The sequence below is a fragment of the Camelus dromedarius genome, chromosome 7 (assembly GCF_036321535.1).
Source record: "Camelus dromedarius isolate mCamDro1 chromosome 7, mCamDro1.pat, whole genome shotgun sequence".
Lineage (NCBI taxonomy): Eukaryota > Metazoa > Chordata > Mammalia > Artiodactyla > Camelidae > Camelus > Camelus dromedarius.
The window spans coordinates 43,666,822-43,685,539 of NC_087442.1; the positions used below are offsets into that span (position 1 = coordinate 43,666,822).

The 18,718-nt window shown below is 36.7% G+C and overlaps 1 protein-coding gene across 4 annotated transcripts in view; it reads left to right on the forward strand.

The window, feature by feature from the left end:
• Positions 1–17,107, forward strand: part of SKAP2 (src kinase associated phosphoprotein 2) — a 150,814-nt gene extending 133,707 nt beyond the window's left edge. Inside the window, exons 11-13 of one of the 4 annotated variants that reach the window (XM_031455087.2) lie at positions 1,325–1,437; positions 14,214–14,315; positions 14,674–17,107. In XM_031455087.2, the coding sequence (XP_031310947.1) occupies positions 1,325–1,437; positions 14,214–14,306 (206 nt within the window). In that variant the 3' untranslated portion in view covers positions 14,307–14,315; positions 14,674–17,107. The remainder of the gene's footprint in view (positions 1–1,324; positions 1,438–14,213; positions 14,316–14,673) is intronic. The other 3 variants (XM_064487490.1, XM_010995404.3, XM_064487491.1) reach the window with 3 other exon arrangements.
• Positions 17,108–18,718: the final 1,611 nt, after the last annotated feature.

Here is an 18,718-nt window from a genome sequence, read left to right on the forward strand (position 1 = left end):
TTTAAAAATGGTCTCAGGTATTAAAGAGAATTTTAAAAATTTCTCATAAACATAACGCTTGGCATAAATCACAAATGGTGTGTCGTGTCATAAGACGCACACCCTCATGACGCGCTAATGTGACTGGTCTTGCTGGAATTGCCCAGGAGCCTGCTGTTTGAGAGCCATATAACAAAACTAAGATGACAACCCTGATCCAGAATGTGTCTCCACAGTTATTCCCTCAGAATTCAAAGATGACATTCCAGTGATGGAAGTTGTCAGCACGTGTACGTTCTGCCTGGTTAGTGAATACACGGACATCTTATTGATATTACTCGCATTCTTTTTGCGTGAACTCATCAAAACTCAATTATCATGAAATTAAAAACAGGAAACAGTTCTCAGTGTAACAAAAGCATCCAGTGTATTTAACTCTGTGCTGTGTTTCAGGAGACCCACATTGCATAAGTGACAAAGCATTTATTACCCGGTTTATTGTGGTATTACCAAGTGGAGAGCGCTAAATAATCAATCAGTTAATGGTCTGGATGGCAGTTTGAGCACATCGCATCCATTGTGCTTATGCTGTTAGAAGGATGAGCTGATAACGCCAGTGGCTGTTGCATGTTTATTCAGAGCCTAAGGTCCTAAACTAGGGACGACAGAAATCTTGAAAAATGCAGCTTCAGCACCGGCAATTTCAAAGTTGCTAAAATATTTTAGAAATAACTTTGAGAGGTTTTGGGGACAAAAGTCCCCAAAGAACTGGAAACATCCTCTTGATAACTTTCATTTTATTCTCTAGTCAGCCTTTGGTTTCAGAAATTTAAAAAAAAATTTTGTTTGTTTGTTTCCTTGTTTGGTTATGTTTGTACCTCAGCTCCTTTCTCCTTATTGTTTTTATGCCAGGTCCCAAATACTGTGTGGTGCTTATTTCAGAACGTGTTGATCACGTCTGGTGGATATTGCTCATGAGGCAGGGTGGCTGATTCATCTTCAGAACATGTTGCTAATGGGCTTAGGTTTGTTCTATAAAATAAATGGGAAGTGACTTTTAGGTGCAGATTTGAAGGAACATGTTGCAATTACAAGTTGTAGGTGAAAACAAGAAAGGGAGAGGAAAAAGGAAACATTCGAAATCGGATCTTTTTGAAAATGGTCCTTAATTAGACGACAGCAAGAAGTAGGATTCTTGTGGGGATGTAATAAAATGTGCTTTGACTGAGGACAGGATTTTTTGTAGGCTCTTTTGGAGTGGCCCTTTCATGTCTGTTGGTTCGTTTTTAAATGAGGGCCCATTACCTGAAAGCTCTCACTCATGTTTTCTCTTTCTTCTTCCTAGGAGATAAAAGCACCGATTATGCTAATTTTTACCAGGGTCTGTGGGACTGCACAGGAGCTCTTTCTGATGAGCTGTCATTTAAACGTGGTGATGTGATTTACATTCTTAGCAAGGTAAGCAGATACCCCAAAATGACAACGGTAAAGGATGAATACAAAACTAGACTTCACTGCATTGGCTTTACAACACTGGGGAAAAATGCCAATTGGAATTCTTTTAGGTCCTTGTTAACAATTGGGAGTTCACAATAATTAATTATTTTGTCAAGTGAAATATAATCAAATTTTAAACACAATCAGATAACAGGATTCAACTTAACAGTGTGTTTACCTATCACTTCAGCCTTTGGCTCATATCCACACACGGCCTTCTCCAGAAACAATATACTTATGTGAAAGTTAACATTGTAAGGTATTAGGTTATTTATTATGTTTTTCTTTCCTCTTCCTTTTTATTCTTCTGTGTGCTTATTCTGATTTTGTCTGCCATTCACTACTGGAAACACTGTGTTTATAGAACAAGTTTTTCATCTTTATGTAAATACATCGGGTGTTCCGACAATTTAAAAGCAATACTTTTCTATTCAGACAGGTTTAGGTAATTTTTTTTTAATGTACTTGTATTTGTAAACATAATAGCAAAGTATATTGCCATGAACTCATCCTTGTGTATATATATATATAAAAAAAAAATCCTCGTCTCTGCCTCTTAAGATACTGGATTATTCAAAATCATTCTGTCCTTAAATCTAAAAGTCAAGCTCCTTAGTTGATTACACTTATGATGATGTGTGTGGCTCCTTTCAATTTTCATATTTTAACTTTCCCTCTCGTAATATGGGGATTAAAAGATACCTCCCTCCATCTACTTCATGAGGCTCCTTTAGAAACAGATGATATATGGAAACTATGTAAATATAAGTAGAGAAATGTTACATAAATCATCAGTCTAGGAGTTTAATGTGCTTTGTTGATTGGAGAAATATTTTGGACTTTGCAGAAAGATAATCTGACTTTCAAGATACACAAGGGAACTTGGAAATAAAGTTATTTATTGAATTCAAACACTAGTTGGCTGGTGCATGAAATCACACACGGAGAATCACAGAACATTTGAGTGAGAGATCTTGGGGATCATCTGTCTGTCCTTGGTTTTACAGATAAGGGAACTTGCGTCGAGAAAGTGCCAGAGCCAGTACTTAACCAGGCGTCTCAACTCCCAACCAGGGCTTTCCGCTCTGTTTTTTCTTGTGCTTATATGTGCCTTCCTTCCTCATCTCCTCTCTTCTCCCCTCTCCCCCTCCCTCCCTCCTTTCTTTCCTTCCTTCCTTCCGTTTAATTTGAAGCCATCTCAAAGTACCTGCAATGTGTGAGGGCCCATTCTGGGCACCAGGAATCCAAAAGAAGTGAGATATAAGCATTTGAAGATTATTAGAGAAAAACAGTAAGTTGAGCCAGCTGTGATCATTGCTAGCTGAGGTGCCCAAGGCTAAGACCTGTCCCCTATTTCTCTCACTCCTCTGCTCCTAGTACGGGATTTTTTTTTTTTTTTTTTAAGAAAGATGCTTTCAGTCCTTGGAGGCTATAAATAGCCATATCACAACTCTCGGATTAAGCCTATTACAGAGCATTCAACAGCCCTGTGTTAAGACAGCAGCTTTTTGAGTTAGTTACTTAATATAGAAAGCAAACTGATTAGTTTCAGTTCTTGACAAGAAACTTTCTTGGAATCATTCCTAAAATTTAACTTAGCTCACAGTTTCTTTCACCAATTTAGCTGTATAAAATTAAATTATATGTAAAATTGCATATAAAAGTAAAAGGTTGATTAGCTTTCACTTGGAATTTCAGACAGTAGGGATAAATGGCATGTAGCCATTATATTCCTGTGGTAAAATATGAAACTTACAAAGCCCGTGTGGACCGGTTCTTGAAGCCTTCTTTATGAATCAAGTTTTCTTGTTGCTGAAAGCGTCAGAGGACCAGCATCCGGGACAGACTGTGAAGTAAGCAGCCTTCCTATAGGCATGTCTCGTTTCTACCATTGCCTCAGAAAATCCTTTTCTATTAACATGAAAGTTACAATCATATGTGTGTACCCTATTTCTAGGATTCTGGGGGAGGTCATCCCTATTCTCCCAAACCTGTTTTGTGGAGATTGTCATTTTATATGTGAAGCCTGTCGTAGAGCTAAGGGTGGTGGTCCAACCCATAGGAAGAATATCCTCCCACACCTAAAATTTCTAAATGCCGTTATTTGGGTATGGGCTGACCCAAAATACTTCCTTTGTCAGCCTTTCACAAGACTTAAAGTCCCACTGCCAGCATTTCACGAGAGGCCTTCTAGAGATGGGCATTTTATCTGAAGTTCATTTTGGGTTTTGAAAGAAGAGACAAGACTTTGTTAGCTAGCACATTATCACCACTGGCTGGATGATTAAATACTCATATTTACCCAGCTGCAGGCCTAGCAGAATGAACCAAGTTGATCTTGGTGAAGGTGAAAGAAAGGACACTTAGTTTTCCCTTGATGGAATTTGGACAACTTCTGGGCTATTGATAGGCATCTTGGCTATTTGTTGTCAGGTTGCTTTGGTTTCAGGGTATATTTGTGAAGACTCTTAACTTCCCCACTTCGCATCATGCAAGTTCAGATAGGAACCTCTGGTTACTCTAATAATTTTATATTCGCTTGGTCTTCCAGTTTTTATCAAAACTTTGGCAAACATAGACCATAAGGTAATATAAATTTATTCAATATGCGAATGATGCAGCAATTTGAATTCTGGGCATTATTATAAATAAGTACAGAAATTACTAGCAACGTTAGGTGCTTAGAAATTTGTTTACTCTTTCTCAGAGTTATATTTAGATTTCATGGTGATGGAATGAAATTTTACCATTTAAATTTATTTTTTACACCATCTAGTGGCTCAGAATGAGTGGTGCAGGTAATTGCAGCTAATGTGCACAATCAAAATGATGTCATAAATCCAACTTTAAATCTAGCTATGGGTTATTACTTTCCTATCTTATGTCAATACAGTGTAAGCATTAATCATGCAAATTCTTTTCATCATTCTGAATTAAATGTAAAAATTGTATACTTAAGGAAGAATGCATTTTAAGGAGTCTAACAGTATTTATAGAGACATAAAAAATGTGTACTTGGAAAAAAAATCGTGCCACGACTTCTCTAATAAATAACACCATTTAAAAGGTTTTAAAGAAATACAGCTTGCTTTTTATAATTAACTGATCTATAGTTTGCAGTGTTTAATTATCATTGGTTGATTTGACTTACCTTCTAGAAGGTTGTCAGTTGTGAAGAGAATCTTTTTTAAAAAGGCAACACAAGATAGTTTAGGAAAATATGCATTCTTTCAGTATCAATAAACATTTAGACAAATCAAAAAACAAAATGGCATGCATTATAATAAAGAGTATTTTAATTTTGTAAATATAATGATAAAACGATTTAGCTAGTTTGACAAGTAGGCTGTCTTTATTAAAATTCACTACAGAAATATGGTTTGATTTTAAAATTCAGTCTTCTGTTTCTGTTTTTGCAAGGGAGCCTTGATGGGGTGTCAGCTGTGCTCAGTCAGCCTGGGGGTGATTTATTTACTTTAAGCCTCTTTTGAGAGTTATACAAATCTTAGCTTTTCTTTTTTAGTTTTTAGTGAAAAGCAAATGTTACAATAAACAACGAAGAGAAGGCAGATACCCTGCCCTCCCCCCTTCCCTTTTTAACATTTTCCAATTAGCAGCTGTCATGTGAGCCCTGTCGGAGCTAGCCCCTCCTTCAAAATATCCGGCATTTTCTTAATTTTAACCTTTGAACCTTCCAAATAATAAATCTAAATACTCCTTGCCTAAAAACACAAGCCCATAACTTCTTGCTTACAGGTCTTTTCATATAACATTGCTGCTGTTTTTTTATATATTAAAATAAAATACTTTGTATATTTCAGTAGTTCTGTGAAGATTTAGAAATCTTTTTTCCTTTCCTAAAAAAAAAAAAAAAGGAGGACATTTATAGGGATGGATGAAGGTGGAAAATGTAATTTTTATGACAGCTGCATTGTTAGTGAAGTTATTCTGAAGCACAAAGCCTAGTTTCAGATTTATTTCTTGGGGGAAAATCATATTTGAGGTTGAAAATCTTTTATTATTTATTATTATTATTTTTTAAATAATAATGTTTAATAATAATGTTTAAAATCATGCTAAATTCTTTTTCTGGTTTGCATTTCAATTTTATTATCACCTTAAACAGGACATAATATCATAGTTAATAGTATTTTCCAAGAGCTGGGTTTATGAAATTTTATCATTTTCATAGCAGGATCCAGGTTATATAGCTATCGGGGTATTCCATCGCCCCACATTCCTCTTTGGTTATGTTACTCTGTTTGCTGTTCTGGATTTACATCGTCTATTAGTTTATCTTTCAATCTGTACTCATCAGTAAATGGCTAACCGCATTCCTATTCTTACTTTTAAGGCAATAAATTATTTTTAGAGACTTACTGACAGAAGAGCTATGCTTCAGCAGGAAAGAGGCATGCTGCTTTGTCTGCTATTAACAGAAAAATAAGAGAGTTAAGAATCCTGGAATGTTTCATCTGGTCTAGGACACGTGCGACTTGGGCTTTGCAGCTTTTTGAGACTTTTTTTATTAAGTCAAAAACAGTAAATATAGGTTGACTGTGTTCACTAATATACAATAAAAGGGCATTTTTTAGTATGTGTTGGTTGGAATTTCAAGCATTGCCTCCCTTTATATCTGTTTGTGACTTTCCCCGGTGACTGATGAATTTTAATTGTCACTAACCATTTGCTTCTTATTGGTGAAAATATAAAGAAACTTTTACTAGGGATTTTTTGGCTTCAGACCTACCAGAAAAATAAAATAAAATGTAAGTCCTGCCGAACTCCACTAGCAGAGGGAAACGGAGTTACTTTTTGGCTCTCTTAGCTTTTCCTTTGTGACCCTCTGACCCTGTGTGCCGCAAATAGCAAACCCACCTGCTGAAGAGTAACTGGGACATCTCAATGTAGGACATAACACTGGTGACACTAAACTTGTTCCCAAAATGTTATCCTATCTTACAGCCTTTCGGGAGGGAGGAGGAGGAGTATTTGGGTCTGATGGCATGTAGTTTCTGTGCTGTCAGCGTGGGGTCTTGTGGTGTGGGGCACAGCGAAGCGTGGTAGGCAGACCTGCTTAGCGCGCGCGCCTCTCTGGTCGTGATAAGCGGCTTGTGTCAGACGTTCCGGTTCCTCTCGCGGATCTCCTCTTGTTTCCTCCTTGCAGACAACATGCCCGGGTACTTCCCTATTTTCTCTTATGTAAAATGGAGGGAGCTTTCCAGGAAAATGTTGGCAGATGAAGGGGGAAGGTGCTTGCAGGAGGCAGGCGGTCAGGCCGGGCCCCTGCAATGGCTTGAGAGGTGGAAGGGAAACCAGAAAGCAGTGTCGGAGAGACAGGGTGCGCAGAGGTGGCAGTGGAGGGGCTGCTAGGGTTTAATTCCGCATGGAATAAGCAAAGGTTTGCTGGAAGCACAACAAAACAACCTTAAAGGAAAGGACCATGTTGGTAATTAAAAAAAAAATCTTAAGTTGAAAAATCCATAATTTCTTACACCCTTCTGCTCCCCACTCCAAAATCAAAAGCCCCCTCAATGCATATATGGCCCACTCTCACTCTTTTGAGATGTCTCCCTCCTTATCCCTTTAGAGGTCAGATTCCCTTTGGAACAGCTCGTAATAATCAGGTTGCCTTATAGTGCACTCCAAAATCCTCTAGTTTTTTGGTTGCCCTGGTATTTTGCTACACCAATCAGCGGGAAGGGAGTGGGAGGGAACAAAAAAGTATTTATTGCATACATACAGCATCCTGTTCTAGGCACTCAATATGCTTGCACTCCTTTGATTCATAAGATAACCCTATGAAGGATATGGTGTTATCATTTTGCAGATGAGGAGACTGATGCCCAGTAAGCTTAATATGTAAATCACGTGAGGATGCCAGCTAGTAAATGCCTTCTCTGGGAATCAATGCAGATCTGACCCTGAAGCCTTTTCTCTTTCCACTTTGCTACACCTAAGTGGGCCATGACTACAGTTATTCCTTTCTCTCTCTCAACCCTGAACGCCTTGAGGTAGACACTGTGTCTTAAGTATTTTTGTGTCCTCAGTACCTAACGTTACGGTGGAAAGACATTTAATATATGTTTATGAAAATACAGTTAAAAATGGGAAATAACCCTGAACTTCTTAAAAGAATTTAAAATGATAGAATCGTAGAGTTAGGGAAAACTGAGTGGTAGCCCTTCACTTTATAGGTGAGAAAATCTTGAGGCTGCACATAATTGGGGAAAAAGAAATAAAAGGCTAATGGAAAAAAGGACTGCCTCTGTGGAGACCTTAAAAGACAGTGGAGTTCCTGCACTTGAACTTCCAGCTCGGCCCTAAGCTTCTTGGCAGCCAAACTGAAAAAGGGAGTGACAAGGAGCTAATAATTCCTTTTAATCATAAAGGAAGGCTCTCGGCTTTTCCCAGCACTAGCCACTTAAAAAAATAAAATAAAATTCTCACATGAATTTCTAGCATCTTCACTGATTATCTGACCTCAACAACTCTGTATATTAAGAACAACAGTGGCATATATTACCCTCAACAACAACAAAAATTTTATAGTAAATATAACAATAAATTTCATAGAGGTAATTCTGTGAGGGTCTAAAAGTATAATAATAATTAGGCTTACTGATTTATGTTAAGTATGTAACTGGATTATTGTGGAGTCTCAAAGAGTCATATCAATATAAACAACAAAATCATCCCTAGGACTTGGGGATTGCCCAAGGTCACATACATCATGAGTAACAAGCTGGGATGAGAATGTGGATCTTCTGAGAAAATAATCACAAGAGTAAGAAGAAGAAGAAGCTGAAAAACCAAAGATTTTCCCTTAGACCTGCCTGTTTCTGCCTTTGCAGGATTCTGTCTTAACCTCTTCAGTATTTACAACAAATTCAACCGAAGTCATTTCTTTGAAGAACTGGGATTCTTTGGGCCCAGTTCTGCAGGGAGCAGGTTTCTTTCTTTCTGAAAGTGGGGTCCTGAATTTGGGGTCTTTAGACAAGGTATGCTGTATAACACATTGGAAAACCTGATTGACAACTGCCAGCCACAAGTAGGAACAACACACTTGAGATTACGAAGCTACACACATACTTCAGAGGAAACGTTTGTTTAATCATTACTAAAATTCTTCAAGGGAGTCTAGTATACACAAAGAAAAGGTATTCCAATTGGAAATTACACTTCTTAAGGAAACAGTTAGGATAGTCAACTGATGCATCATCCAAAACGAAGCGAGAGTATGTTCCCTCATCCGGTACGTGTTTATTGAACCTCTTGACGCCTTCTGGAGCGTGGGCTTGCAGATTAAGTGTAAGTCGTCGCCCTCATCTCAGTGAGTCTGTGCTTCATTTTAGTTGAAGGGACAAAACTAAACTACATCATATCCAATGAGGAAAAAACGCTCAGTTTGAAACGGGAGCTGTAAGTATGGGTTAGATAATTCAGACAAAAATTCATAAAAGGTGGGTAACTTGAATCAAGTCTTAGTTGCTGGTTAGGATTTGAATGAGGGAGGGGTGACATCCTCTGGGGAGGGAGGACCAGGTACAGAGGCAGGGGTGAGTGCAGCTTGGAAGCCTGGGCAGCGTGGACCAGAGCAGCAAGAGGAGGATGTGGCTCGCCGGGTGGGAAGAAACCAAGCAGAGGAGTTTGTAGTCAGTGCACTGGGGGAGCAAGTATAAGTTCATGAGCAGCCGGATAAATTGACATGGGAAGTCTCTGGGAAGAACAGAGAGGCAGAGCTGATGATGCAATAATCCAGGGTGAGGCGATGAAGGCCTGAACTAGAGCAGCGACAGAACAGTTAACAGAGTCGCGTATTGGCTGGTGAAACACACTGCGTACCACAGCCCTCCTCCACTGAGCATGATTTGATCTTTCTTTGCTTAGCCGTATCTGAATCTTCAGTCTGAATATCAGTTTTCACTTTGTGGCACTATAATGTTGACTGTGTAGAAATTTGAACTAAATGTGTCTTGACTCTGTACCATAAACTAAAATTTGTCATGGGAATTAAGTTCTTACAATCACCTTCCTTATTTGTCCCTTGTCTCTCATGCTTTAAAAATGGAGTGTGCAGTGCACAGAGGAAAAAAATAGTAATTCTCCAAATTAGAATAACTCAAAGACATACCTGCACAGTAAATTCTAAAGTAATGAGGCTGATTTGCATAAGCTGTTAAGAGACTTAAGGCCTTAAAGCAGCTTCCAGAATGGTGGTGTTCAAACATCATGGAGGACCTCAGGACCTTAGGAATTGTTAGTGTCCATTTCCTCATTTAACAGTTCAGGAGACTAAGATTCAAGCAGTTAACATGTAGGTAATAATGGTAAAACACTGAGGTTGTCAAGTTCCTTTAAGAGCAACTGCATTTTAAGAGAAACTTTGAAATGATGAATGTATGAGAAATGATTCTTATAAAGTTTCAGATTGGAGATAGTAAGAAAGAAGAGATTGACGAGGTAGCCTTGAAGAAAGTATTTCCATATTTTAAATTGTTACCTAGTTTCCATACTACTACAGTGTTTATGAACAATTTGAAAAATTGAAAATATCACAGTGAATAGTTGGGAAACAATGGTAAAGTCCACTGGTCCTGAAACTCAATGCAGTTTATATTTTGTGAATAAAATTACCTTTATTTCTGCACAAGGCTTTGAAGCACAGATATATGTTTGAAGAAAGGAATTATAGACTTTTAACCTTTCTAACACCTGTTGCCTTCAGAAAGATTGGTAAGTACTTTCTGAAAGGGGTGGTACACCACAAAATCTTATTAATGTTTCAAATTTCTGTTAAGGCAGCATTCTTTTACCATATGGTTTGTAGAAAGTGGATAAACATACTTAAGAAATGAGAATCATGGTGCTGCAAAGGATTTAAGTAAATATTGGGGCCTTATTTAAGTGTAAAATAATACCCTGGCAGAGAGAGAAGATTTAGTTAATGAGTAAACATGGACATATGTTTGCTATTGTGTTGGATAAAGTCTGTTTCACTTTATCAAAACGAGTCCATTTTTCCTGCCTTATTACATAATCACTTTAATTTATTGCTTAATAATGATTAATTGAGGCCTAAAACTTTAACTACAAAATAAATAAAAACTATTTTAATGATATGAAAGTTGAAAACAGAGGAGTTAAATCACAGCTGTTCGGTGCTGCTTTACGATCGTTTTCTCAAATTATTGGACAAGTTTGGCTTTTTGCTTCTCTGACTGCCACATTACATTTTGCCTTGAAGCCATCCATTTTGCAGATATTGAATTTCTTCTGAGTACTATTTTTATGCAGTAAGCACCACTACACCTCTGGATCTTGATAGCATTACTACGGGAGGAGAAAGAAGCTTTGTGTTAGTAATTACCTAACATTGTCAGAAGCTGACTGCAGGCCTCTTTCTAGTGATAACAGAATAACCGCATAATGTAGCTTTATAGCACATGATTAATAGAAAATAATTACACGTCCTACAAAGGGATGCAATATTTCTTATAAATTGACTAGAATGGTTTCCTGTAGATTAAAGGACTCTTCATTATTTTATCAGTCCTCCTGAAGTACAGTCACTTGCCTGTGTTAGCATTTCAGTTGCAGTTAAGAGCCGCAGAGGGTGAAGGATACCAGATGGCAGACCTTCTTGTACCTGAGATCTCGTGTGCCATCGAGATGACATGATGCTTCCTAACCTTTCAGAGATTTAGGAGGCAGCCTGGTATGGTTGTGTCTCTTTCTTTTTTGTTTATTAGCAAGATAAGGTTGGAGGGTGGTTTTTTTTCTAATGACCCACCTGTGACTTTTAGACCAGTACTGCAATTAGTATATGGACAGCAAGACGACACTGTATGGATTGCATTATTTTCCACTGTAAGTAACATATCATTCATGATCACACTTGTCCGGGCAGCAAACAGGGAAGGCAAAGAAAGGCAGATTTTCTTCCTCCAAAGGAAACCTTGAATGCTATTGAATGTTCAGGCTGAAGTTTAGAACACTGTGCTCCAAGAAGCATCTTCAGTCCAATTTATAGGCTACAAATGGTTTAATTGGGATTCATGTCGCTCAGGAGGCTCATAGAGAGGATGGTAATGATAAAAGTAAAAGCTTCTGTGTCTGCAGTCTTGCCGACATACTCTAACGGCCGCAGTGTAAATCCATAAATTTGCCTACTGGATTTTTACCTCACTGTATTTTATCTTACCTCTTAATTCCGCACAGGAGTGCTGTAAGGAGTTCTTTACAAATGTAAAGTAATAAACATTGTGGGATTTTTTTATTTTTACTCTTTTCTGATTTAAACCTGTGATATTTTAGAGTACTTTTATGAGGTATGTATTTCATATGCTTTTCAATTATTTTAAATTAATTAAGTGAAGCATTTCAGATGATTTTAATCTAAAACTTAATTTTTTCCTAGAATGTTACTTTTAAGGGATTTGTTTACGGCTGAATAAACTCCTCTGCTATTTGCTACTGTACATTCTGTCTAATGAATCTTATCAGTTACTGTCATGCAAAATCCTATCATGTGTGAAGTATGTCAGTGGTTCTTTGTTGAAGCTATTTGCTGGAAATCAGTTTCTTAAATTTGGACGTGAGTGAGATTTTTGAGAACGGTAATATGATCTTAATTGAGAGTACAGATTATAATCAAAGCAGAATATTATAAAGTAATATGAATTTTCTGGTTTGTAATTTGAATCTAAACATTGAAACTCAGATGGCAGGCTGTTCTCTGAAAGCAGGTGTGAGTCAGGCTATGCCTTCTCTCTGAATGTGTTCTGTTTCTGTTTCTACCCTGTAGGGGGCTAGTTCCTTTACTCCTTCCAAATAATCAGTTGAAAAAAAAAAATCTTAGATTGTCATTGGGTAAGAGCTTTCACACCAAGGCTTACTCTGTTAACTATCCGTTTTGAAATCTTACACTGTAGGCCTTTGGCCTGTGCAAGGTAAAATACATTTGTTTTGTTAAGCATTTAGACTTTAATTGTATTCATTGCCTTAAAAATTGAAAAGGGCAGTTTTATTAGGTACCTGTTAGGATATAATGGTTGCTAATCATAGCTCTCAGTATTTTCTTCTGATAAATATAATTCTACATAGACTATAGTCATCATCATTGCGTTCTGGGCATCAGACTGTTTTCATTGTTTAAAGAGTTTTGTCCGTTAAGTTCACACTCTCGGTGAACTTTTCAACTTAAAAGCTTGAGTCCACCGCCTCATAAGCCAGAGCTGTGCCCTCATTAGAATTAGGACTTCTCCCTCTTTTCCTTCTATCTTTTTCTTACTTTATTGTAAGTAATACACCTGATCCATCACTTTGTTAAAAAAGCACTTACAGATTTTAATCCTATAATCTCTCTGTTGATAGACTACACATCGGTACACACATGGGAATGTGGCTACATTTGTATGGAAGAATTGTATAATTTTCCTTTTGGGTGGTCAATAGCATAGTTAGTAATCAATACAAATGTTAAGTCTGTGCTGGTCTTAACATCCCCTCCCTACATGTAACTCTATGCATATGCACATTTATCTATGACTCAGATGTTGGAAATCATAGCCTATTGAATTACTTTGAGGATTGATTTTAAAAATTTATCTTATATGAAAAATTAAATTTGGGTCCTACAATGCTTTTTCAGAGGATTGCTTTTGGAAGATATTATTCTTGAAACTTGTAATTCATTTTACTTTGTTTGTATCTCACTAAACATAAATAAATTTGCGATAAAAATACATTAGTCAGTCTGGCAGACAAATGAGACCGGTTCCTCTGTTCACGATGCCTAGAGCAGTGGTATGTCTGTCCGTGGAGGCAAAGGGAAGAAAAGGAGGCCCAGGTTTATCTCACACTGCAATGTAGACGCAAAAGTGACTCATCAATCACTCTGTTTTACAGACAGATTAATATTTTGCCTTTATAACTTGAGGTACTTTTATTTCCTATTGATCTTCCCCTGTAAGGGTGAATCTAATACCACCTTTGAATTCCTTCTACTCATCCTTTATCTAATGTAGTTCGTGATCAATATGAGGAACAATAAATACCTATGGAGCTTAAAAGGAGCCCCTTTGTGAATTATTTTGGAAAGTCAATTCTGGGATGTATTTTTTAGTGTTGCCTTATTCTGTAATTTATTTGTTTAAATGTCTATACTCATACATTAGGTTTTCCCATGAAGGGGCATACCTCTACATTCCAAATAATTTTTCATTGTATGAGTTTAACTAGGAATTAAGTAGTTAATTGTAGACAAAATCATTCTATCCTTGCTAGATGATAAGCTCCTTGAAGGCAAAGATCGTAACCTAAGGATCCTGGCTCTGATTTTGTAGCCTCTAGCACTGGTGTTTGCATATAGAAAGGTGTCCCCCAGGCTGTGTGTGTGTGTGTGTGTGTGTATGTGTGTGAGAGAGAGAGAGAGGGAAAGGGGCCCAGGGAGCTGACTTCCTTATGCAGTTTCATTTGCCAGGTTCTTATCCTAAGTGACTGTTTCTGTGTTCTACACCATGAAATAAACAGGCTTTGTCTTATACGTTAATTTAAATCTTTGCCTAACAGCATTTTTAAAGTGTCCAGAAACAAAAAAAGATTAAAATGTTTCAATTTGCATCTCAAGCTCTTATAACTTTATAAAAAGAAATAACATTTCTGAGAAGTTGCATACAAACGACATTGTACTTACACCAGTCTAAAGGTTAATATTGCATATTGTTTTCAATTAGGAATACAATAGATATGGCTGGTGGGTAGGAGAAATGAAGGGAGCCATTGGCTTGGTGCCGAAAGCCTACATAATGGAGATGTATGATATTTGAGAGTCCTGGGTAAGTACATTTTAATCCAATATTCTGTAATAGCTCATATGTTCTCTTGGTCTCTGCGTTGTGAGTCTTTGCCTTCTTAAAAGTCTTTGTAGTTTTCTGATAACACAAAGGTTATGCTCCCAAATCATCTTCTTTAAAGTAAAAAATGGTTTAGTTTTAAAAATAACTTCATAGAATTTACTTTGGAAATAAATAGATTTATTTAGAGAAAGTCCCTTTGATAATAACCAGCTGTTTTCCCAAACCTCCTCCTCTTTAGTAAAACCGCTTTTATGGCCTTTCTGAGGAGGTGAATTGACAAAATGTTGAGTAAACAATCGTTGTTTTTCCTTGGCTAAAAATGTAATTTTTTTCTAAGCAGGGAAAAATCAACATTTTGACTGAATCAAAAATTAAAATGCAGCTTTCCCTGTCTGCTTGCAGAAAAGGAAGTTTCCTCTGCTGGTCTGCAAATGCTTGGATTGAGAATCATCATGAAAGCAGGAGTGACAGCTCATAACCTTTCTTTGTTGTGTTGAACATCATTTGCCTTTTGACTGTTTTATGCATTCATTATAATATTCCTCTGATGTGAAATTAAATGAAGGATATTAATGTAAATTAGATGCAAGCAATAAAGGTATACCTGTTGCTGTTTTGCAAAGAAATCATCATAGTTTTTAATCTACTGATTTGATTTGTATGAAGAATTCAGCACTATTTTATATGTATTATACAGTCGTTGCTCCTTCTGGTATGAGTTGTAATTTCTCCTAATACAAGATGTCAATTATTTTTTAGACAGTAACATGTAATTTCATAAAAATTTCAAGTGAATGTATCATGCAGGTTTTTGGTAGATGCTGTCTAAAGAATGTAGCTTTGTTAAAACTTTGCAGATGCGTTATCTTAATATTAATTTTCCCACAATAGTAACACGTCTTCATGACAGAATTTTTACTGATTGGTGAATTCATTTTATGTTAAATGTGGTCACAAGAAAGAAAGATGATAGAATTGCAAGTGGGAGTATGCCATCACCTTCTGCTATACAGGTGCAGACCAGAACCACAGTTTGTGCAAAGCCCTTTACCATGTAACAAATACCCTGCTTACGTAAAGGGCTTGCCACTGTTTTCTACCATAGTTTTCTTTAAATTTAATAAAATAAAAAAATTATGAGAGGCCTCATTCTGCCACTAATACAATGGCGTAAAGAATCTCAATGGATTCTTGAAGTCAGAAGGCATAACCGAGCAGTCTCCTACCCTGCCTGATCATTAGTGTGCTATTAAAGTCCCACTGTAAAACAGTGCAACTCCAGCTTTGAGCCTCCTCTGCACTTTTCACAGCAATGAAAAGAGAAGGAAGGCTCAGAGAGGATAGTGTAGAAATCACAGGGAAAACATGTACCAAAATGTGAGTGGATGGGTAGCGTTAGCCTGACACTGGAGGCATGCACTGTACTGCCAGAGTGAAATGTGTGGAGTTATATTATTACTTTTTCATGTCTGTTTGAAATCAAAGGTATTTTCAGTGCCTACCAGTATACGTACCAGTGTAGCCTTAATATATATCAAAATATACTGCTGATTGGATAATTGTTTGGAGTAGATATAATCTGATAATACTGAATCATTGATTTGAAGGTACTACATTTGTTGATCTTTTCAGATCCTTGCTTTAGAAGTAAAGATTCTAATCATGCAAATGAGCTGATAATATTTAAAAACCTCCATTATTTAATAAAAACTATCTCCAAGCAGTATTTCAGAGTTTATATTTTACTGTTATCCCCTCCATACTAACTATGATCATCTGATTTCAAATGTAAAAAAAATACTAATTTTAGAGATTGTGGGTAAATTCTACTTTATATAAATTAGACATTGTCAAGTTAAAGCTTTCAGAAATTAATTTGTGCACTTGTTAATCTTTTCCTAATATAGAGCTTTTGCAACAGATTGCAATCATCTTGGCAAAAATGAGACGACCGGAGATGAAGTTCATGGATTGATTTTCAAAGCTTGAGAGATTGAAAAGCAAAAGTTGTTGTGGGTTCCACTGAAAACGTAGGCTTCCTTGTTAACGTGCTTCTGGTCTAAGTGAAGATTTTAGTCCTGGGCCAGTAGATGGCAGCAGCTTTTCATTGCATGGGGTCCACTTGGAACCCCTCCCCCACTCAGGCAAACCCAGAACGCAAAGCATTTAGAAGATTTTTGCCTCCTTTTACAGTTAATCCAGGAGAGGGAGTCCTTTGCCAACTGATGCCAGGTAGTGTCTTTGAATGGTGACAATACAGGAAAAAAGTGTTAACTTCTGTCCAGATCTCCTCTGGCCTTTGTTCTTTTTTTTAACTTGAATTATAGCTGGGAGATGAGAAAGGAAACAAACAATTTAAAATTAGCATGACAAGAATGACACTCGGTACTTGCAACTCTTGATTACTTTATGTTCATTTGGTGAAATCATTTGTACACTAGAAGGGAGAAAGTTTTCTTTACACCCTTGACAATATATCACACGGTCTTCAAGATCATAATAATATCATTAATGTGAATTTAAACAACATGGCTTGTTAGAAAATATGCTAATTGCTATGTTCTCATTATGTTTGCTTAGCTTTTATTTGTTTTTCTATGAACAGTTAGAGAGCTAATTTTTTTCAAAGGTGATTGTAAGTCATATTTTACATAGCATTTTGCTTGATTATTTGCTCCGTACTGAATTTGTACTCTGTTGCCATTAGATCTTACAATAATGTTCCACTCTGCAAATTTTTAAGGTTCAAATAAAGTTTAATTGTTTGCAAACTGTTATGATGCTAATAATTCAACAGCCTGCTGTGTTACTAATGAAATTACTTTGTTATGATTAATTTGGAAAATAGTGTGTTGATTGTAGTAATTAAGCACAACAAGGTGAAGTAAATGATTCTAATGCCATCTGGCCTCCAAAGTGAATGAAGAAATGAAATAGGGCTGTCATCTGAATTTATTCAAAGAAGTAAGGATAATACAAATTACTTTCATTGCTGTAGGATTTACACTTAACCACAGCTCACTCCAGTCTATTTTTGCCACTTTATTGTGTATGACACTTTTCTTTTATGAAAAAGAATGTTGTCTAGCCTAGCAACTGTTTTGAATACTTTATATTATTTTAAGTAGATTATTTTTATCTTGTACTAATTTAATTACAGATAATTACATAAAGTATTATGGGATCATAGAAAACCACTTTTCAGCCATCTGTAGGTGAAATCTACATGTGGAGATTTTTTGCTATTAGTGTTGAATATAGCCTTTCTCAAAGAGTAGAGATTCCATTCAGTTGCTTTTAAATGTTTCCAGTCAGGACTCTCTCATGGTTCTTATGATTCCTACTTTTCCTATAATTTCTCCAGTCTAACCTATTGCTGCTCATTTCACAGACACTGGTACCCAGGGTCATGACTAACAACAGAACAGAGAGCAGGGTATATATCAGAGATCCAGATGTGCAGTTCAGCCACTATAAGGAAACTTACCCTGACATACATGTAGTTTAAAATCTTAAGCTTCCTCAGTGAGACTGAGTGAAGCATTGTGTGAATTCTGAATCAAGCACAGTGCTGGTACATTTCAGATTAATTGATTGTATTTCAGTTGTTGAATGGAATTATAGACACAGACTGGATGGAGGTCACTTTTGCTTCTCTTGAGTTCAACAGACTGAAAACTATTGAAAAGCAATCCAATGGTAAAGAAGGAGGTGGTGGACATTAAAGCATGATCATACTGTAGAAAACTTGGATTCACTCAGAGATTGAAGGAATGTAATTAATATATAACAGAAAAACATTTGTTAAAATGGCCGGTTTGTTAGTCAAATCCTGAGTATTTTGAAATTCAGAGAAACGAGGAAGCAGTATATTATTTAAATATCTTTCTACAGACTTCATCTACACTTAAGCAGTTAAGCAGTTGATCCTCTGGATTGGGAACAAGGAATTCCGGACATCCTTAGCTTCAGCCAACATTACCATCCACTGCTGTGCAGCTGAATTTTTCTAGACTATATGTTGGAAGCTCTAAGAGTGTAACATTTTGCTTGTGATGAGGCAAATCCTTACAAAATTATTTGTAACTTTGTAACATGGACTGACATTTCATTAATGCTATGTTCCAGGGACTTTTTCTTGTTTTTCCTGGTAGAATCTGCTCTATCACTACTTGATCAGAAAGATGATTTATTGCCAGTGTGGGGCTTCCCAGTATATGGTGTATATGCAGTAAATATTTATTAATTAACTGGTATGGCACCACAGTATCTGAGATTTAAGAAGAAAAGGGCTTGACTCCTCAGTACCCGGTAGAGAAAATGCCTATCGGTTAGTACAATGGCTTTCTGACTGACAATGTTTTCTTAGTCCAAAAAAATCA